General features: G+C 31.1%; 1 protein-coding gene across 1 annotated transcript; it reads left to right on the top strand.

Moving 5' to 3' along the window:
- The first annotated feature begins 358 nt into the window (after window positions 1-358).
- LOC145325412 (uncharacterized) lies at window positions 359-20,406 on the top strand. Its single transcript, XM_080168401.1, has 11 exons — window positions 359-510; window positions 7,718-7,820; window positions 16,485-16,552; window positions 16,723-16,781; window positions 17,166-17,232; window positions 17,544-17,883; window positions 18,077-18,145; window positions 18,391-18,491; window positions 18,764-18,998; window positions 19,307-19,424; window positions 19,836-20,406. Exons 2-11 carry the CDS (start codon window positions 7,725-7,727, stop codon window positions 20,066-20,068), a joined length of 1,386 nt encoding a protein of 461 aa, XP_080024527.1. The 5' UTR covers window positions 359-510; window positions 7,718-7,724; the 3' UTR covers window positions 20,069-20,406.
- Window positions 20,407-23,975: the final 3,569 nt, after the last annotated feature.

The following is a 23,975-nucleotide window of genomic DNA, read 5'->3' as shown; positions in this document are numbered from 1 at the left end:
TGTGCCATAGAAAAATGAGAAGCAGTCGTTATTCATAAATATATCATAGAAATTATTTACTGAAATATGAAATATGAAATTACTCCTCTAATTATAATATCTCTAATATTTTTTTGTAGTATATAAAGAAGTCAACTTAAGTCCAAGAAACGGATTGATTTAAAAACATTTAATTTTAAATCTAAAAAATTTTAATCGATTTGTGTTTTTAATGTATGTGAAATGTATTCCTATTTCCCAACAAATAAGATCTTAATCTGTCCTATTTTACTCTCTTTTATGATTATTATTATTCTCTGTCCTCGCACTTGCCTGTAAGCTATATAGACCGCCTTATTTTTCCATTAGTTGCCACCTAGCTACCCAAGCGGTCAGGACAATCATAAATACACATACACAGCTGTTTGAGAATACATGGAGAAATAAAGAGTAAATTATATGGACATTATTATTTTAGCAGTTAGATAAAGAATTTTGTTATTTTGTGATTAAAGAAAAAAAAATTAAAAGGTAAGTTTTGTTTATCATAATTAAGAGAAAAACAAGGATAATCATGTTCTTATGTACTGGGATTCGCAGCTGTAGTAAACTAATTATATTTTTATTTTAAAGTTAGTATGTTTTTCAACCTATTTTAAAAAAATACACTATTCTAAGACATGAAGATATATTTCGATTTTAGCAATCATTTTCAATTCATTTTGTCTAAAAAAATATAGGTATGAGACATTAGATAACAGCAAATATGATCAAAGATATTAAACATACATTTATATAAAACAATGTCACAAATTATTTTGAATCTTAGGTATCACCATAAAATACAGATGATAACTGAAAAAGTTTGAAAAAAAAAGATTAAAACCATAGTTTTTTAAAAAGGAGGAGTAGGGAATAATATTTGGCCTTGTTTGAGTTATGGGGCGGGGCATAGTTTTTGTGGAAATATGGGAACACTTCTGATTCAGCAAGTTGTCAAATGATAATGTATGTTTAAGAGAAGCTAGTTTTTGTGTCACTGTTCATGTAGAAGGATCTATTCTTCTATGTGATTGGACACTTAACCATTGATTTAAACTGTTTTAGTGCTTTAATTATATTAACCTTAAAATCTAGTTGTTAAATCCTTGGTTGTGCTTGGGTGGAGATTTGGATTTTGAAATCTGTTAAAAAAATGGGTGGAGTTATTCTTGAGATGGGAAAAATGTTAATCTTTATGACTTCCTGCTTTGTTTGGGTTTTAGGATGGAGGAAGACTTGATGTTCTTTTGAAATAACCAAAAAAGTGAAAAAATGTGTACATTTTTTTGATGAAACATGAAATGAAAACTACATGGTGAAAAATGTTGACTCATTTGAGTTTTTAGGAAGTATAATTTGATGATGCAAAAAATTGATTTGTGTTTAAGGATAACCTAATTATCAAAGAAGCTTAATCCTTTCAAATGTTAACTGTGTTTTAAAAGGTTTTTTTTTATAAAAATTTGCAAATGCACACAGTTAATTTGGGTTTAAAGAAGTGTTCAGTAATAAAATATTTTTTACAAACTAAATGATAAGGTTTTTTTAGTAGATCTTTGAAACTGCAAACAAATGTTATGTGTTGAAAAAGAAATTTGTTGAAAAGATGGGTCTTGTTTAAAAAAGGTTTTTTTGTTTAATTGATGATTAAATGTTTGTTGGGTGAAGCAAATTACACAATTTTATTGAGAGCAGAATCAAAAGACCTAATCAAAAGTTTTTACTTAGCTAAGCATATCCAGGGGTCTGTGCTTCCTATTTTCTCTATTGGGATGCATTCTAAATCCTGTAGATTGTGTCCTTGGGCCTTGAAATGACTTCCAACTGTAGTTGATCCAGTTTTGACTGTGTGGCTGTGCTCGTTAAAACGGCTGGAGATCATTCTACTTGTTTGGCCCACATACAGAGGTCTCCTAACTGCACAGGATTCACTGTTTTTCCTACAACTAATAAGATATAGATTTTTTGGTTTGGTCCAGCAAATCGTTGGTGGTTCTGGAAAGGTTATTTTGATGTGTGGGTTCTGTATCATGACTTTCCAAAACCTAAACAAGATATTAGAAATATTGGGTAGTCTGGGATCAAATTGAAGTGCACTGTTAAAAATAAATTTTTTATTTAGTATCAATTGATACTCTGGAGAGTATTGGACCCGTAAGTACCCTACAACTATATAATTAATATATAACACTATGTAATACTATATAACACAATAATTATTCCTATACAGAACCCATACATTTTTTTAGTATCGATTGTTACGCTCTAGGGTACTATAGAATACGCTGTAGAAAAGTTTATAAAAATAGTAATATTTTATACGTTGTAGGGTATCGGAAAATACGCTGTAGAAATGTTTCTTGATTTAGTACTATTTCATACGCTGTAGCGTATCAGACAATACGCAAGAGAATGGTTTATTAAAATAGTAACTATTCATTCGTTCAAGGGTACGAATCTGTACTGTAAAGAATAATTGAAACAGGCACCATTCGTGCACACCTCTCATGGAAGTGTTTCAATGCTTGGTCGTTTTAGACAAAGATGAAATGTTACTAATTATGCTCAGATTTATAGTTTTGTTTTTTGTAATTATGACTGACCATAGTTTTTATTTTTAAGGATAATGTTTAGTCCTAAACATCTTTAAAGTAATTTTTTTACTAAATTTACATTTAAATTAATGTTTTATGGCTCTGCTTGGTATGTTTGTTGATATAACAAAATGTATATGTACATATAATAATCATATATTATAAACTGATCTTTCATACAAAGTAAAACAGTTTCATTCCCTACAAAGTATCAAAAATTATGATAGAGGGTAACAACAATTGCGAAGGAGGGCAATGAAAAATTACTTCTACCGTATTGAATTATATTCCCAAGAGCGTATTAGACAATACTATACAGACAAATACATTATTTAGTACTACGTGTTACTTCAGAGAACATTACCTAATACTTAATACAGCATTGAAAACTTCCTTGTATCGTAATGAGGTTTTTTTCCTACTACGTACGGATTGATACTATACATTAATGTGAAGAATATAGAGTATCATCTGATGCTAAAAAAAAAAAATATTTTTAACAGTGTTAGAGTATAATTTCTTTACGCGATTTTTTTCGGTTTTTATCAATGCTGTTGCTCTGGGTAGATTAATGACCTTTTCAAAAAATTATATTTTTCTAATTTCTTCTCATATTGTACTTTAAAATAAAATTTTAAGGTTTTAGATTTTTATGATATCTCTTACCACTAAAGCAAATATGTTCTCAATGTAGACAATCTCACATAGGCCATGGGTGTGTTTAAAGCAATTGGTGCTTCAAGTCTTGGAAGGGCTTAAGGCTATTTTTCTAATTCTCCCCTTCTTCTTTGAATACCTCGAGAAATCTGGGACTCTTTATTTACAATAAATTTTATAATATCCATGAGGGGTAATTTTTACTTTCATAATTTATGGTATCAATCATTTTATCGTTCATTTACATATCCCTTCAGATCCCGTTAGATTCATCTGATTTAGATTCTGCGAGAAAATAAAAAAAAATGCTATACACCTTATCCTTATAATGTGCTCATTTAGACATTATTAGCGCAAATCTCGACAATTAAGATTAAAATCTAAATTCAGACAAGTTTCGTTGGAACATTCTGGCCTATTATTTAAGAAGCGAAGCTATTCTTTAATCAAAGCATGTATATCTTTGAGAATGAGAATATGGCTAACAAAAAAGATGATATATTTAATTGAACAACACAAAGAATATAAATTTTCTTTTCTGCCTCGTTAATTACAGACAGTTTTGTTCAATATAGTTTTTTTTTGTTTTCCCTTAAGATCTCGCGCACAAATAAACCGATTAAGCTTTAGATTATATGATAGCTTTACATAGGTCCCGGGATGATTAAGGCGAAATTATTTGGATAGTTATATAATAGGCTATCTTTCACCCTCTGTTCCTTCAAATATATTGCCCTTATATGTTATTATGGGCATAGACGCATCTATCATGCACATCAATGGAAAGATACTGTTTAGTTTTTCAAATTTTATAATTCGTTCTTTAATGAGTTTTCTACCTTAATAATATCTATCTTCACAACCTGTGGACAAAATTGTATTTTTTTGTACGATATTAATATTATTAAAAGAAACTTATTGAAAGATACTCTAGCAAATATTTTAAAATAAAAGTACAAGTCAAAAATCAAAAAGAATTGTGTTTAGAACGACATGAGAAACGACTTTTTTGACCCGAAAAAGAGGAACAACTACTTCAAATATTAGCGTAGCCTTTTGAACAAATAACTAGTTAATAGAAAATAATTCGTCTATTTACGGCTAAAAAAATTGAAGGCGTTTTAATAAGGAAATTAATGATAGATAAAATTAAATTTTATGGCTTTTAGGTATATTACAAACAAAATTAGTGACCAACAGGCCGACTACAATAACTTGTAAAGTAGCGTCGCTCCTAAAAATTGTCATAGCTTATCATCGTCATGTCACTGTAAGCTGAAAACAATTTTGAAAAACATCTTTTCAAGCAGTTCTAGTTGGGACAGTGAGACCAAGTTTTACTTCAGAAGCTGTTTAGAACAGTTATGGCAAAATAGGAACTACCAAGACAGGTATCTCCAAGAGCTATGTTATAGGTATACCTTTCTGAGGTTCAAAAGTGGCTAGTGACCTTATTTTTTTGTTACTAAGCGTTTGGATTAAAATAGGGCATTAAATGTGTAATTTAGTTTTTTTAGGCACCTTAAAAATATGCCTGGATTTACTAGGATTTTGAAGGGTTCCTGTGGCCGCCAGTATTGTTGGAAGAAAAAAAATTCATTTAAAGTTCCATAAGGGAAGAGTCAGAAAATGTTTTACCTCTCATACAGTTAAAATGTGAGGCAGAAATATTGCACTATAGAAACAGATAGGAAAGTTAAATTGGGTATATTACTGTTGTAATTGTTTGGTCAATTAAGCCAAGTCTCTTCTTTAACTCTGTGTGACAGTTTGTACTGTATGAGCAAGTCTCTTACATGGAAGCTTTAAAAAAACAGAATTTACAGTAACCCATGCAGAAAACTACTCGAAGCAGAAAGAATTGTAAAAAGGAAACCGTTACACAAAATTATGTTTGTTGGTGATGAAACTTAGTTTTACGTTCCCAACTGAATATGATAAGGAAAAGTCTTTTGAAAATTATACAACATCATTTTGGACATTGATGAATCTTATGTAAAATAATCTATCTTTCCAGTATGGCTTCAAAACCGATTAATATCAGCTGGATTAGATCCGGTTCTCAGCAATACTGAAAAATCATGTATTGTCTTGTATTATAGACAATTTTCTACAAATAGTAAAATGAGAAAAATTATAATATTAATACCATTTTTGTTAGTCTAGGCCTTTGGCCCCTCGGGTCTAACAAAAGTGGAATTAATCTTATAATTTATCGTTTTACTATCCGCGGAAAATTGTCTATAATACGATGAGATAAATAACTATTTTAAACATTTAAAAATTCCCTTATACGAAAATACTAAATTATTTGGTCTGTTGATCTTGATTTGAAAAGGTCTCACTTTTTCCTTATAAATCGTAGTTATTCTATAATCTATTCCTTGGTATGTCAGTGAGGCTTCAACAGATATAGAAACTTATATTTGTATAAGGGTTTCATGATTTTCTTTGATTCATCGAATGTTTTCTCTTTATTTCTTTGATTAAGAACAACTGAGGATCTGCTCTAGAACTCACTTTGCCCGTTTGTCCACCAAGGAATTTTGTGCTTTGCAAAAAAAATCAATTTAAAGAAACTGTTAAATTGTAAATTGCTTTGTTCATTAAAAATTAAAATCATATTCATGTAAAAAATTCAACATTAACTAAAGTGCATAGAAATTGTAATACAAGTGATTATAAAAATCTTGAATTTAAACTACGCATAAAATTTTTTTTTGTATTGTGTGGTCAAGATACATAAAAAAGACATACACATTAAAAGTTGCATAAATACCTTAAAAAAAATTAATATTCTGATAAGTTTTTGTGTGCATTTTCACTGTAAGATCTCTATAATAGCTGGATTAATCTGTTTAAATTTTTTCATGAAAGTGTTTTTTTGGTCCTAAGCAGATTGAGTGCTAATTTGAAAGGGAAGGTTTAACTTTCCCTCCTCCCTCATAGATATAATTTCCATCTTACCCATTCTTGGGGAGGATACAAAATATCCTATACAAAGTATTATATATATAGAGTAGTAAGCTTTTTTATCTGTAGTGAAGGATCTCGTGAACCAATGAACCGATATGTATCGGTCCCATGATAAATCGCTCCAAGAAAAAAATCCCTCCAAAATTTTTAATCTTGAAATGACTTCCCCAGCCTACCATAAGAGTCCCTAGAGGCTTCTTGTGACGTAGCCGCAAGTTATAAATAAAATATTGTAAATTTGTGAGATTATTTAAAGAGTTTATTTAACATTGAAATTGTAGGGATGCTATGTTCCTTAAAAATAATAATATGTCAATTGTATGTCTTTAAATGCATAACATAAGTGACGGATTGCTATTTATTCTTTAAAGGTCCAAGGCGTGTTTTGTGCATGGAAAAATATTTCGAATCACCACTAAGCTACCCTATAACCAGGGTTTGTCTGTATGTTACTTCGCCCAAGTAAATTTAGGATGCGCTTTTTGCTCACTTATAGATTTTAAATTCATCCTAACACATTAAGTAGTATTATGGCTTTTCTGTCTGAAGCCTAAGATCTTAATAAGTACTGAACCGATTTGGTTCTTTAATTTACATAGGTTCTGTTATGGATTTAAGCTATTTTGTTTTCAGATTTAAGTCTTGGGATAGTTTCAAGTTTTTTTCCCTCGAATACAAAGCCTCTAGATGCTAGCAGCGTAGCCGCTAATTTATTTACAATATACCAGTCCTAATATATTTACATTTATCTTATCTTAACTAAAATAATATTTTAGATTTTCTGTTTATATTTGTTATACTGTCTTAAATTGTTATATTGCTGCACTACTTTTGTTCATAATTGTCCTTGCTTTACTTTATACATGTCCCATATCCCATATATATTTTAACTTTAAATCAACAATAATCTTTCATCAATGTCTATGAAAATATTTTTCAGACACAGCTTTTATTTATAAACAAGGATGACAGCAATCATTAAAGCGAAGGAACCGTTAGGATGAGCGGTAATATAAATGTATGTAAAATATAAGTCAGAGTCTGAGCAAAATTGTTAAAAATTTGTTGCTAAAATTCTAAATTACAGGATACTTTTTAACGACATACTTACATTTTTTAGGACTTGATATGCTTCGCTTATAACATTGTACCTGTTGTTAAAGGAATCAGTATCTAAAAGCAGATGAATAGGAAAATTACATAATACAAAATCGTCGATCGCACAGACGTGTCGACCCTAATTATAGAAAATCTTAGCTTTGAAAAGGACAGTTTAGTTATGTTAAAACTTGCAAAGCATTAAAGATTATATTGTGGTTGGAAAAATTAAACTTTTAAATAGTAAGCAAGTGAAATCATAAGAGAAGGCTTGCTTGCTAATGTCTTTACATACAGGAAAATTGCATCTTAAATTAAATATCATTATTTGCTACAAAAACTAGTTAAATATTTTTTATTTTCCATTATAGGTGAAAGATGCAGTTGGACGAAGAACGAAAACAAGAGCTAATTATGGCCAAACAAATACGGAGGGACACAGTCGTTATACAGGGAGGAAATACAACTACCAGGGTAAGAAATATGTAGGATACTATATATAGTTATACAGAGAGGAAATACAACTACCAGGGTAAGAAATATGTAGGATACTATATATAGTTATACAGGGAGGAAATACAACTACTAGGGTAAGAAATATGTAGGATACTATATATAGTTATACAGAGAGGAAATACAACTACCAGGGTAAGAAATATGTAGGATACTATATATAGTTATACAGGGAGGAAATACAACTACTAGGGTAAGAAATATGTAGGATACTATATATAGTTATACAGAGAGGAAATACAACTACCAGGGTAAGAAATATGTAGGATACTATATATAGTTATACAGGGAGGAAATACAACTACCAGGGTAAGAAATATGTAGGATACTATATATAGTTATACAGAGAGGAAATACAACTACCAGGGTAAGAAATATGTAGGATACTATATATAGTTATACAGAGAGGAAATACAACTACTAGGGTAAGAAATATGTAGGATACTATATATAGTTATACAGGGAGGAAATACAACTACGAGGGTAAGAAATATGTAGGATACTATATATAGTTATACAGAGAGGAAATACAACTACTAGGGTAAGAAATATGTAGGATACTATATATAGTTATACAGAGAGGAAATACAACTACTAGGGTAAGAAATATGTAGGATACTATATATAGTTATACAGGGAGGAAATACAACTACCAGGGTAAGAAATATGTAGGATACTATATATAGTTATACAGAGAGGAAATACAACTACCAGGGTAAGAAATATGTAGGATACTATATATAGTTATACAGGGAGGAAATACAACTACCAGGGTAAGATATATGTAGGATACTATATATAGTTATACAGAGAGGAAATACAACTACTAGGGTAAGAAATATGTAGGATACTATATATAGTTATACAGGGAGGAAATACAACTACCAGGGTAAGAAATATGTAGGATACTATATATAGTTATACAGAGAGGAAATACAACTACCAGGGTAAGAAATATGTAGGATACTATATATAGTTATACAGGGAGGAAATACAACTACCAGGGTAAGAAATATGTAGGATACTACATATAGTTATACAGGGAGGAAATACAACTACCAGGGTAAGAAATATGTAGGATACTATATATAGTTATACAGGGAGGAAATACAACTACCAGGGTAAGAAATATGTAGGATACTATATATAGTTATACAGGGAGGAAATACAACTACCAGGGTAAGAAATATGTAGGATACTATATATAGTTATACAGAGAGGAAATACAACTACTAGGGTAAGAAATATGTAGGATACTATATATAGTTATACAGAGAGGAAATACAACTACCAGGGTAAGAAATATGTAGGATACTATATATAGTTATACAGAGAGGAAATACAACTACCAGGGTAAGAAATATGTAGGATACTATATATAGTTATACAGAGAGGAAATACAACTACTAGGGTAAGAAATATGTAGGATACTATATATAGTTATACAGGGAGGAAATACAACTACCAGGGTAAGAAATATGTAGGATACTATATATAGTTATACAGAGAGGAAATACAACTACCAGGGTAAGAAATATGTAGGATACTATATATAGTTATACAGAGAGGAAATACAACTACCAGGGTAAGAAATATGTAGGATACTATATATAGTTATACAGGGAGGAAATACAACTACCAGGGTAAGAAATATGTAGGATACTATATATAGTTATACAGAGAGGAAATACAACTACCAGGGTAAGAAATATGTAGGATACTATATATAGTTATACAGAGAGGAAATACAACTACCAGGGTAAGAAATATGTAGGATACTATATATAGTTATACAGGGAGGAAATACAACTACTAGGGTAAGAAATATGTAGGATACTATATATAGTTATACAGAGAGGAAATACAACTACCAGGGTAAGAAATATGTAGGATACTATATATAGTTATACAGGGAGGAAATACAACTACCAGGGTAAGAAATATGTAGGATACTATATATAGTTATACAGAGAGGAAATACAACTACCAGGGTAAGAAATATGTAGGATACTATATATAGTTATACAGAGAGGAAATACAACTACTAGGGTAAGAAATATGTAGGATACTATATATAGTTATACAGGGAGGAAATACAACTACGAGGGTAAGAAATATGTAGGATACTATATATAGTTATACAGAGAGGAAATACAACTACTAGGGTAAGAAATATGTAGGATACTATATATAGTTATACAGAGAGGAAATACAACTACTAGGGTAAGAAATATGTAGGATACTATATATAGTTATACAGGGAGGAAATACAACTACCAGGGTAAGAAATATGTAGGATACTATATATAGTTATACAGAGAGGAAATACAACTACCAGGGTAAGAAATATGTAGGATACTATATATAGTTATACAGGGAGGAAATACAACTACCAGGGTAAGATATATGTAGGATACTATATATAGTTATACAGAGAGGAAATACAACTACTAGGGTAAGAAATATGTAGGATACTATATATAGTTATACAGGGAGGAAATACAACTACCAGGGTAAGAAATATGTAGGATACTATATATAGTTATACAGAGAGGAAATACAACTACCAGGGTAAGAAATATGTAGGATACTATATATAGTTATACAGGGAGGAAATACAACTACCAGGGTAAGAAATATGTAGGATACTATATATAGTTATACAGGGAGGAAATACAACTACCAGGGTAAGAAATATGTAGGATACTATATATAGTTATACAGGGAGGAAATACAACTACCAGGGTAAGAAATATGTAGGATACTATATATAGTTATACAGGGAGGAAATACAACTACCAGGGTAAGAAATATGTAGGATACTATATATAGTTATACAGAGAGGAAATACAACTACTAGGGTAAGAAATATGTAGGATACTATATATAGTTATACAGAGAGGAAATACAACTACCAGGGTAAGAAATATGTAGGATACTATATATAGTTATACAGAGAGGAAATACAACTACCAGGGTAAGAAATATGTAGGATACTATATATAGTTATACAGAGAGGAAATACAACTACTAGGGTAAGAAATATGTAGGATACTATATATAGTTATACAGGGAGGAAATACAACTACCAGGGTAAGAAATATGTAGGATACTATATATAGTTATACAGAGAGGAAATACAACTACCAGGGTAAGAAATATGTAGGATACTATATATAGTTATACAGAGAGGAAATACAACTACCAGGGTAAGAAATATGTAGGATACTATATATAGTTATACAGGGAGGAAATACAACTACCAGGGTAAGAAATATGTAGGATACTATATATAGTTATACAGGGAGGAAATACAACTACCAGGGTAAGAAATATTTAGAATTGTCTGTCCGTCTGAATCTCGGTAACCACTAAACCGATTGGGCTCTACTCTTCAGGGAAATATAGCTATTGGTCCTGTAGTGGGTTTAAGCTATTTTCTTGGGAGGAGGAACACCCCCTACAACCCAAAAACAAATAAGTGGGGCAGGACAAAAAAACCTTATTACTTTACATTATAGGATGATTCACCGCTAAACTGATGATCATATTATAAACTAGAGTTGGCTCAATATAACTATATCGCTATTGGCTAGTTTTCTATAAGTACATATCTATTTATCTATTTCTCAATAAATCAATTTTCCTCCCCCGCCATTACTATCTAAAAGAAAGAAGTAAATATTTATTAATTTAAATGATTTTAAAAAGATTTTTCAATTATATTTTTTTCACATTACCATCACCAAAGGGTTAATATGATTAAAATTTTTGTTTTAATATTTTAACACAAAGGAAGTGTCGCCACAATCGAATTCTTTTAAAATAGAGTTTTCTTAGATTTACTCTATTATGAACGTATATTTTTATTTATGAAATAAGGATTAAATACTTCAATGTAATTCAAACATCTACATGAAGTAAAAAACTTAATTCATTCCATAAACAAATAGAATAAAGGTCTTATCGCTTTGGTCAATGAGAGTTTATAATGGATTATTGGAGCACTATGAGTTTTAAACACTTTACCATTGGAAGACTCGAGCTCGTCTATAGACGTTTATTTCCTATATAGATCTGTCATGGATCTTGATGCAATAAAGCAGGCCATTTTGTAAATGTTAAAAATTGGAAGATTTCATTAAATAAAAGTAATCGCAAATATACTTAGTAAATAAAGTCTAAAGTTTAAAAAAAGTTTAAAAGACAATAAAATACACAGAGACAAGAAAAATTATATTTCTAATTAGAACAGCATAAAAGGTTACATGAACCAAAAAACAGTTATCAAAAGTGAAAGAAGATGTTTTTATTTAAGATAAACAAATCTAGAGATTAAATTAAATGTTTTTATCAGCCAATGTAAATAAATTACTGAATCTGAAATATTGTTAAATACCCCATGAACCTTAAAGCCATTTTGATTGACAAAAAAAATCTGTTGTAGTAAATTTCTGACTGAGTGACGTACGGTCGGACACTATTTACATAATAGCTTTGCTGCAGAAATGAGGAAATAAAAATAAATGTAATGAAACATCTGAACTTTTCAGAATGAAATGTTTTGCCTTTTTGTCTGTTGTTTAGAATAAGATCAGATCAATTAGACGTCAGTGCTCTAGATTTAAACGCATTTTTTTTATAATTAGACTTTTGTTTTTGTACACTTTTTGTAGCATAGCCACACTATAATTCTAAAGTTTCGTCCTTCTATAAACTACGGGAGATAAGAGTTTTTCTTGACCAAGTAACATCTACTTCATAGCATTTTGTTAGTCAAGGAAATTTTACATACATGGATAAAAATGCTTTTTTAATCATGTCTATGTGCCAGTTTTCTAAGATTCGCTTTTAAGAGGTTGTACGATTTTGAACCCTCCAATGACTGGGAATTATTTGCAACTGGATTAAAAATGAGACCGCCCTAGAATTAGGGAAGGTAGCTTTACTACAAAAAATTAGGGGTCTTACTGAACAATCCTTTCCAGCCGCTCCAGAGTATAATGTACCTTACATTTTTTTCCAAGTTTAGAAAATAAACATCAAACACTGTTCTAATGTCAAACTCTCTAAAATTAGCCCACACAAATTAGGAAGCAAAATTTGAGTCATGAAAAATCATTTACATTTTTAGATTTCCAAGTTAAATTCAAATGTTGGGGTTTCCTTATATTAGATGACAAATTTATATTTATTTATATTTTTCTGTATCATTAAACTTTTAGGAATGAGGTATTAGTCATCAAAATCTCTTTCTCAAGAATCTAAATGCAAAACTTAAAATAAATACTGCTTATTTTATGTCAAAATTAAGGATTAAAGCTATACATTGTACATAAGGAAAATCCGTACACATAGAAAAGCTTCGCATCTTGCAACTATTTCTAAGGAAAACAATTTAAATTTCATATTTCTCCTTAATACTGGTCATATTAAATTAGGCTAACAAATTTTAACAGAATCTACACGGACAAAAAAGTATAAATAATAATATGTCTGACTGTGTAGATAGGCTCTTAATCGTAAAGCTTTTGCAACGGCCAATCAGGCTATGAGAGTACCAAACTATGCATAAAATTATTTCAATATGTGTAATAATGTTATTTTTTGTATGCTCATGTTAAAATACATATTATCTATCTAATTTAACCATATACAGACAACTATTATTATTGGGGGCGTCTGACAAAGCAGCAGTAGGAACTATTTTGATTATCTAAAGTTACTTTCTTTCCAAACGTCAAAGTAAAGTAAACCCATGAGATAATCAACCCTACGGAATTTTAGTCTGCTGTGTTATACTAATAATTTTTAAGATTTCGTTTTCCTGTCTCTAGGGACAGACAGTTTATTTAGAAATCTAAAAGATATAAAATTGCATATTCACTACAAATGCAAAATCACGAAAAGAAAGATATGACTTATCAGGGAGTAAGGGAGGGGACAATGGATCGAATATTCAATTTTTAGGAGTCTCAGACTTTGGGGACTGGCTTAAAGGGAACATGCAAGAATTTAGCAGTTTCTAACCAATCTTGGGGACCAATTATGAAGGACGTCACGCAAAATCATGCATAATCTCGCGGCAAACTAGCGCGTCAACAAAAAGATAAACAATAACAAGCAGACAGAATATTTTGATTTTGAAAATTATTTTGTAAATTGAATCATTACATTTTTTATATCTAATTCTTGTTTAATGTTAATTCATTCCGATTAGTGCGTTGTAGAAAGAAATTATATTAAGATTATTAGTTATTATGAGCAAAGCCTTCCTATAATTAGGTCCCGCACATTTGTACGTCTGTAACGGTTAGCTCTTTTCGTTACTTTAGACATGTTACCCGATGTTTCTTATTGATTTAATGTAAAGGCAAAAGTTTTTTGTCTTTAGCTTAATATTTCTGTAATTAATGATCCGATCGATTTCAAAATTTTAGGGAAAATTCACGAAGTCCTGAGTTGTTCAAGGTTTGTTTATCATTAAAATCTCAAGATGGTGTTATTTCATTTTTCTGTCCTGGATGCTAGAGGCGCAGCTACCAGTTATCCTAAGATATGTTACTTAAACCTTAAGATCTTTAAAATTAAGATGTACTTATGTTCTCAACTATTTTATTTATGTAGTATGAAATTTTGACGCAAGGTATCTCATTTTTATTTCGTTAAATGAAATAACTTGAGTTAAAAGTTCTGTAGGAAGGTAATTGTTTTAGTAAGTTTTGTAATATAATTATTTAAAGGCTTTTTCATGTCTGAGCTTTTTAATAAATACAATAAAAAAATTTGGGTAAAAGATGTTGTAAAAGTAAAATGGTATGTTTCCTTAATTTTCCGAAGTTTAAATAATAACAATTATGGAAATGATTTGTAAACAAGGGTTTTGATCTCTAGAATCAAAGACTCGTAGTAAAGCATCAGTTTAAGGATGGTGCATTTCGAATTAAAAACAATTCAAAAAGTCAAAAGTTTCTACTAAAGGTTGCTATATTGGAAATACTTGTTTTATCTGGAAATATCTGGGTTTTCAACCTTTAAGGGTCACAACTATAAAATTGAATTAACTGCCCATTGTCCCCTCCCTTACTCCCTGATGACTTATACTAAAATGTTTTGTTTTGTTGTCAATGCCAACTCTGAGTCATAATTAAAAACGTTGAAAATGGTTCTTACTGCTGCTATGTCATGTGCGTGACAAAAATTTATTTTGATTGGGGAGAATGCCTCCGCCAAAAACACGCGTAATTCATTACTAAAAGCAGTAAGGACTTCCAGACAAAAGTCGTGCTATCAAAAAGGCTCTTGTAGTGTGTACCACGTCCTCTATAGGTGAATCAGGTTAAGCTATAGCCTGTTAAAGTATAAAAATTATTGATTATTGTTTTATACAGCTGCTATTGAAAGAGTTTAGTGCTAAATAAATATTGTTATCCATTGTACCCCTGTGTAAAAAATGTGCAAAAACATTGTTTTGGCCTGTAAAATGTTTGCAAAGAATCTGCTTTCTATGAAATAAAGGAATAAGGGAGGGTGCAATACCCCACCTCCCCACCCCCACGCTAAATAAAGGGATTTTAAAAAATAAAGGAAAAAATGAGGAAGGGACCATCCCCAAACTTTGAGATAAATTTTTATATGCTTCGTTTTCTTATCCATTTATTCTGTAGGTATGATACGTGAGAAGTTCAGATGTCCTATTTGATTTTTTGTAACACAACTATTCTAAAATTAGGGCTTAAGTCCATCCAATATACAATTAAAAATTACTTTTATTGTTGTTTTTTTGTCAGGTAAAATTTTTGTGTGTTCGTGGTAGCCCTATTTGACTAGGGCATCTTAAAGGTGTAATCCATGAAAAAGGGAAAAAGGCAATTTATTCCATAATAAGAGGAAGGGGGGGGGGGAGAATTCTGTTCATGTTTGGTACTTTAATAGAAAGCACTAAAATAACGTACTTTTTTTAACATGATAAATTATGGATCTCTTTTGGATGTAATCTTTCTTGTTGTTATCTTTTAAAGAAAAATTAGGAGTCTAATACTCAAACACATTACCCGTCCTTATCATATTTTCATTTTGCACATCGTTGACATTTTAAATTCTATGAAAAATTGCTAGAAAACTATTTTTACACTTAGATCTTAGACTGGAAAGTAGATACTCCTTCTTTGTTAGGGGACAAAGCTACTCTATAAACAAGGGTGTTGATGTAACATAGTAGCGAAGCTGTTTGAAATTATAATTTTATGCAAAACAAACCTAAAACTGAAAGTTAAAAAATAATAAACATGGAGAAAAATAAAATGAAAATTTTTGGTCCAAACTTAGGACATAAATAAACAAGCATGAGGCTTATATTTAAAACTAAATATTAAGAGGAAATGAAATAGAGTAAAAGTATGTGCTAGGACATCCCAAGAATTTCCATACTTTGCTAGCCGTATTCCGATTAACATACATTAATGTAATTTAAGCAACCGAGTTTATTACACCTCTGAGTACATCTAAAGTCACACACTCACATTTTAGACTTATCAAATAAGTATGTTAAACCCAAACTCTGTCATCATATCTTCTTCTTTTATAGCTCCTAAATACTAGTAATAGAATATTTTTTTTCTTCAGGAAATCAGTCCTTTTCTTCAACAGGATCGGTCAAGAAGTAGACAGCCAAAAATTACTATTATTAAAAGGTAATAATTCATTATTGTTTCGTCAGCTTGAGTGTTCAAGGATTCATGAAAAAATGAAGTACCTGTACTAATTTACTTTCATAAAGCAATTTTAAATAAGTATTTTGCTTAAAAAAAACTACTTACCCTAATTTTATATATTTTTTATTTATATATTTTTTACATTTTAGGGATAAGTCTCCAACCAAAGTAGACTTAGAAGCAGTGAAGAAGGCAACGAACCCTATAGGCAAAATCCCTTATAACACAATTGAGAAAGTATCCCTCTCCCTACTTCCTTTGATAACAGATGGTCGTAAAAAGTTTGATAAACATATGAACAGACATTGAAAGATTCAAATCAAGGATAATTAATAAATCACTAACTTAGTTCCTTTAGAAGGCAAGGTACAATATTACACTGTAAGTCACCCCCCGCCCCTACCTCCTCTGAAATATAGCTTAAAACCACAACAGGATAAGTAGTTTTATTCCCTAAGAAAAACAACCTAATTGGTTCAGTGCTTAGATTAAATTCCAATTGTTCGTATCTAATTTTTTAATAATGAAGCTCATTATAGTGTCAAAAAAATGTGATGTATTTGAAAACTTTAAATATAATGGATTTTGCTAGCTTTGAGATACTGGAATCAATGTGTACAGCAAAGTGTTCCTCCTCCCCAACCTGATAATAATCAAAGGTATCTTTGGACTAAAGCTCTTTATAGTGCCTATACTTTTAGGTAAAGTATCCCGAATGACGTTCTTCAGGATTTTTTGGATTAAGTATTTAATTTTATTTCCCTTTTTATTAGCACTTTAAAGAGCTTCTGAATCTAATTTACATGAGAAATACATTTTCTATTATCTAGTTAGAAATTGAAATGCACAGGACGCCAGTAAATATGGTTTGGTCTTATAGGTTTAAAGCATATTGTTGTTTTCCCTTTAAATTACACGTAAAGGTGATAGAATACAAAACAGTATAAAATGTTAAATTCTATAAATTTAGAGTTGCACAAACCAATGGGCACTCAAACCCCAGCCACAACTATCAACTGGATGAAACTGGAAATGTTGCACCGCCATGGCTACAGCATCAACAACAACCTGTGATACATCAACACGCCCAACCGCAAATAAACGGTCACACAGCAAAAATGAATTATTTGAATAGTAATAATAACTTCCCGCCAAAACCGTTACAGCAGAATAACAATTTCCCGCCAAAACCTTTGCCGCCAAATAATAATTTCCCGCCAAAACCTATGCAGCAAAATAACAATTTTCCGCCAAAACCGTTGCAGCAGCACAATGGATATAGTAAACATCAGCATAGAGGATTTGAAGGAAAGGATTATGGAATTAGTAAATCAGCTCTAAATAGAAAATTATGTTATATTCGTTATGAGATAAATTCCATGTTACTTGAAGGTTTCATAAAGCATAGTTGAATTCTGTCCCTGCAATTACTACAAACTGAAAAAAAGTTAGGGCTTATTTGTTTTGAGCTATTTGCTTATTCTTTATCCTTGGTTGTAAGGACATAAGGTTCAAGAGAGTCACAGAGAAGCTGCTACTTCTAGAAGCCATTCCGTACACCATAACCAAAAGGTAATAAAAATATCAGCATTTTTGTTAGAATATATATGATGTTTAATCAAAGTTTTTATACAAGTTTCGTGCCTTTTTCTCATTCGGTTTATTTTGACTAGAGACACTTGTTGTAAGATTTTAAAAGAAAAAAAAAATCATATTAGAGAACTAAAAGTTTATAGTTTGGTAATGTTTTTATTAACAAATTTATCTTGTTCGATATACATCATGTATTTCATTTGTGTTGTAATTTCTAATTTTAGACAAATCACAATCAAGTACAGCGAGCTACACAGCACAGTCATAACCAAAAGCCAACAAAACCGGTTCAGCCAGTACTTAGAAACCAATCTGCTGATTCCAGGTTAGAAAAGTTTTCATCACTAACTTTGCCAACTTTTAAAGTAAATCAGATGATTCCAGGTAAAAAAGCCCGCCAAACTTTTTAGTAATCTTTTAGAAATTAATCAGCTGATTCCAGGTGATAATCCGCACAAACCATTTTAAAAAAATAGCTGATATTAGGTAATTTCAAAAATATAATTCAGTTCAAGTTGTTAAGTACATAGTAATTTCTCTTGATTTTGATGTCTGTTTAATTCAAAATACAAAATTAGAAATAAAAAAATGTTTCAGGAACCAATCTCGTGACTCCTGGTACCACCAAGCATCTGAGGATCGTAGTAGAAGCCAAAGTCGTCGTCAGATGACCCCCACAGTGGAGCACAACGCTGCCCTACCTTATCCTGTCCTCATAGAGACTCCGTCTAACAAATCTAGGTCTAAACCGCCACTAGTAACGACGACATCTGTGGATAATCCGCCATTTGCAAATGGATACTCAAATTCTACTGCCAATAATAATATGGAGGTAAGGAGTAATAAATTAGTACTTATTATTTCTTTCTTGTAGGTAAAGGTGTCAATAAGTTTCTTTTACTACATAAATTATTGAATTTATAAGTTAAAATATTGGCACCGCTTGACATTGCTTTTTGTAAGGGAATTTTTTACCTAAAAAAGATTACCCCTTAGTTTTTCTACATTACAAAGAACCAAAAAATTTGTTGTTTAACCATTTTCAACTAGTCCTCATTCTATGTATGGTAATTAGATTGGTATTAAAATTACTCGCCTGACAATGCAGCAGTATATATATACAATATTATCTTTGAATAGGTTGGTAATGGTGTGCAAGTGAATGGAAACGGAAGAAGAATGATGAAACGCATAACAATCAAGGCACAGTCAAGATCATCATCCCTGCCTCCATGGTCAAGAAAACAGGAAAATACAGGTATACCTATGAAGAAACTGGAATAATTGAATCATGGAAAGAAAACGAAGTAGAGGGTTTCGTCGGGTTAGAGCCCCTCAGTAGGGGCTAGAAATAGGAGAAAAGCTACTGTGAAAATATGACGAAAGCCGCCACTTCGTTTTCTTTCCATGATCCGAATATTTTTTTACTTTCCAAAAATTACAGCATTTTTAAGTTTTGAAACACTTAATTGGTAGATAGTTAATAGTTAAAGGAAATATTTCCAGGAAATTTTTAGAAGTATTTCTCCAACATGGCCTCGAATCAAATTATTATCCGCTGAATTAAAACCAGTTCTCCTTCATTTTAAGAAATTTTACTCCTTGATCTATGGACAGCATTAAAATCTTTCTGTTTAATAATTAATAGTTATAAATCTTTTTATTTTAGGAAATGGAAGCAACGGCGAAACTGTATCGGCACCGCGTAGGGGAGCTATCTCTCCCGCACCTCCGCAATCCACCCCCACAACCTCATCATCCCCACTGCCCTGGTGTAGGAATGGCTCCCCCTCCCGGGCCCGTCTCTATGCCACACCCCCACCCTGGTGTAGAGTAAGGTCACCCTCCCCTACGGCCTGGTCATCGAACCCGCCACCTTGGTGTAGAGTTACCACACAATAAACATATTATTCCATTTTTTTCAATTATGTATAGAAATAGAATATTAGAATCAGTTGAATACTAAAGGACAGGAAGAGGAAGGGATATGGATGGGCCACTGAAATTTTAATTCTTAATGCATAAAAATACTCTAAAAAAATTTAATTTTAAGGAAGAATATACATTTTCCAGATCTTTTGATATTTACTATATATCTGGCCATCTGTAATTTATGAATTTATAAAATCTCTTTTTACCAAGCTTTGAAATAAAAAAAAACTTAAATTCTTTTTTTATTGATTGTAAACTTACAAGTTATTTATATATACCAAACAGTATACTAATAAAATTATCATTTTTTCGTTGTTTTTTTGCTCCTTAATATTCTTTATTTGGTGTTAAAGTTAAAGTTTGAATTTGCTAAAAGCATATTACAATTATCACCGATTTGTGCTCTAAAATTGCAAAGTTTATCCAATGAAAACGAAGTAAATGTTAAATGTAGATTTTTGTCATATATGTTAAATCCTATTCTAAAAGTAGTAAGCTTTTTTTTGTTTGCAGCAAAGGAATTCACTAAACGCTGAGCCTTTACAGTAAAGATACCTATAGGTCCTAAGAAGGTTTAAGGCTATTTTATTTTTTTAAAAGTATGGAATGGGTAGTGTTTTAGGCTACTTTTCTACCCTTCCAAATTCCTTCAATAGAGTCACTAAATGCTAGGGACTTAAAATTTATTATAAACAAAACAGTACAAAAGCATTTTTGTTCTGTTTCTGCTATGAGGGTTTGTATGGTCTACAGTCTACACCACCTTAAATTAGTCTGATGGGTGACAATCTGGAAGGAGTACGACAACAGGAAGACTAGAAATGTTTTAACTACGAGCTCCATGTCCTGATAATAAGTGGATAAAACAATTTTGGATATTACATCACAGCCCTAATCCTTATTGTAATTTAATTTCTTGTGAACTATAAGAATGGATTTTTCATTATTTGGTTGTTACACCAGATTTTTATTTTCTCAAATAAAGTGAAAATTACAGGGGGCTAAATACGTTACTCCCCACCCTACCCCTATAACCCTAACCTCCTAATAGATGAATGAACTGGCCAATAAATGAGTTTCATGTTAGCAAATTGACGACAAGTCTTCCCCTGTCATAATATCCACGTATATGCTTTATCCATTAGTTTGAGAGGCATCCTAATTTAGATCTATCTACTCAGCTAAAAACTTCTACTTGCTTACATCAACTTTGTATAAGGCAGAGCAATAAATTTGATTCTTTACGATACAAATGAATTCATTTGCGCATTTCAACTCACAGCAGAGAACACTTTAGATAAAGAGTCAGGTAGCTTTTTTGTGAATTTTTCATCCAATATTAAACTGTTCTTAGAAATTTTTTACACAGCTTTTCAATTTAAATAAACTGACTTGATTTCAAGAAAACTTAACCTAACCTAATCCACATATAACTGTCATAACAGGCACAATCACAGGGATTTAAAGGGGGATTAGACAATGACGAACAAATTCATATATATTCCCCATGATGATACACAACAGTAACCAGTCTGTAGATTACAATTAGCGGTTGCAAATTTTGGACACTCAACTAAATGAACCAACCAACAAATAAGAAAACGTTATAAGACTTTGGGAGCAGTGTAATAAATAGTCCATATGTCCACTCTCTCACAATCCCATATTGGTTCAACTACATGCTATAATTTTATTATCTTTGTTAATAAACCTTGATATTATTTTAAGACTCTATATCAGCCAGACTTCGCTAGTATTAAAATTGAATACTTGATTTTAACATCATTTAATTCTATGCTCTCTATTATACACGGTAGTTAAAATCTCTTAAAATTTAATTTTCTTTCAATATACTTTTAGGGCTTAAGGGATAAGATAAAAGGTCAATAACTAATTTTCTCCCTCCCATTTATGATAGACAAAATAACCCTATATGTAGATTAATATTATAGGTGGAAAAGTTTGGATCTGTTGCCTTTGTATTGACAAAGTATGAATACAGTTTAATATCCCCCCCCCCCCCACCCTCCCTGACTTATTTAGATTTTAACTTTAGAATTGTAATAGCAATATACAGTATTTATTTATGAATATATGCTTCTCTTTCATTATACTTTTTAAAGCGAAGCTTTCCTTTAACTAGGGTCTGTCCGTCCGTGCTTCTGTAATGGATAGCTTTAACAGATATTTTAGGCAAGTTATAATTGTCCAATCGATTTTAAACTCCGAATGATAATTCCTGTTAGAGTTAGATATATTCTAACAAGTGACACAATTTTATAATCATTACCAGAAAGTCCGTAATTCCATTTTAAACATCATGATTTTGATTTTCCTAAAGAAACAATATTTTATATGATACTAGCGGCAACAACCCCGAAAGGACCTAAAGTAAGCTTTAATGTAAAGGAGAACCATATCAGATGAGCAGATAGAGAAATCCTTCTGTACACACATAGACACCCTTTATTAAAAGGATAAACATTAAACATCCCGTTCACATTATGTTTGGTATATTGATTCCAATAATCATTAGCTGTATTATAAAGGAATCACCAACATTATTAACTCATAAAATGTAAATATGTCCATTTGAGGCATTGTGTATTTTAAGTATGTTTGGGATATGTAAATACAGAATTTTTGTTCATATTTGAACACGCTTTATTTCGTTATATTTGTTTGTCTACTCACTTGATATGTTGTGTATGTTATCATCCTTGTTTCTATAACGCATATAGTTTATATGTAAAAAGGCTAGTGTAGACGCTGTAACTATTTCCTGGCTCCTCAATACAATATCACTCAAACTTCTCTGTCCTGTTTTAATGGACATTCATAATAGATTTGATATACATATTGAGATCCTAAATCATTCTACCCAGAGAGGAAGGGAGCATTGGGCTGTAAGTTTCACTGGTACCCAAAGTTTTATAACCACGATATCTTATTCGTTAGCTCAAAAATTTGGGTACTTTAATTGAATTTAATTTTGATGATTTGATTCTATGCTATTATGACTAAATGTTTAACCAATACAAATTATTCTCAATTCCTGGATTCTACACCTATCTAAAATACAAAGTTGGAATCTGCGAAACAACCCAGGGATATTATATTTATGTACATCCCAAATTGTGATAAACAAAATCACCTCTCCTGTAGATAAAATTCATTTGTAGTATGGTTTAGAAAGTGTTAGTTTGTGCCAACCAATAAACATTTGATATTGATAAACGAATGGGGGAACGTCTTTCTAAAAGTTTAGGTAATTTGTTGGAAAAATCTATGTTAGTATACTATATCTATTATGAAAAAGAAAAGTTTTATAGTGTATGAATGAAGGTTGAATATACCACATACCTCAGGAATGGCTCATGATGGAATTAGAAAAAGGTATCTTAATTAAGTACAATTTACAATAATAAAATCGATGTCTTTGCCAAGCATAACTTTTAAGATTTCTCTATACCCATTACCAAACTATAACTTTATGAATTAGAGGTTTATAGAAGTTTATAAATGTTTATAGAATAACCAGTGAATTTGAAAGATCGAAAAAGGGTCCTAGGACAAACGCAGGAGTTCCAAACGTCGGAGTGGACAAAAGTTGGAATGAACACTTAACCTAACCTAACCTATTTTAGCCCATCTTAAAGGTTTTTTAAATGCCTAACACCTGCGGGGGGCTTATTTGTACTAATACCTAACCTAACCTAATCTCTTAGTTAAGTACTTAGTTAAATTAATATTTTAACACTCCTGCTTTTGTCCACTCCGACGTTTGGGACTCCTGCGTTTGTCCGGGAACCCAAAATAGAATATTTTAGGACCCGTTTTTATTTATCAAGATGAATAAAACCCTGGGTACCCCATA

This window comes from Acartia tonsa, chromosome 8, assembly GCF_053477335.1.
Source record: "Acartia tonsa isolate MP-2025a chromosome 8, ASM5347733v1, whole genome shotgun sequence".
NCBI classification, from domain to species: Eukaryota; Metazoa; Arthropoda; class Copepoda; order Calanoida; family Acartiidae; genus Acartia; species Acartia tonsa.
Note: the sequence above shows the minus strand (reverse complement) of the source record. Positions and strands in the feature narration are given on the sequence as shown.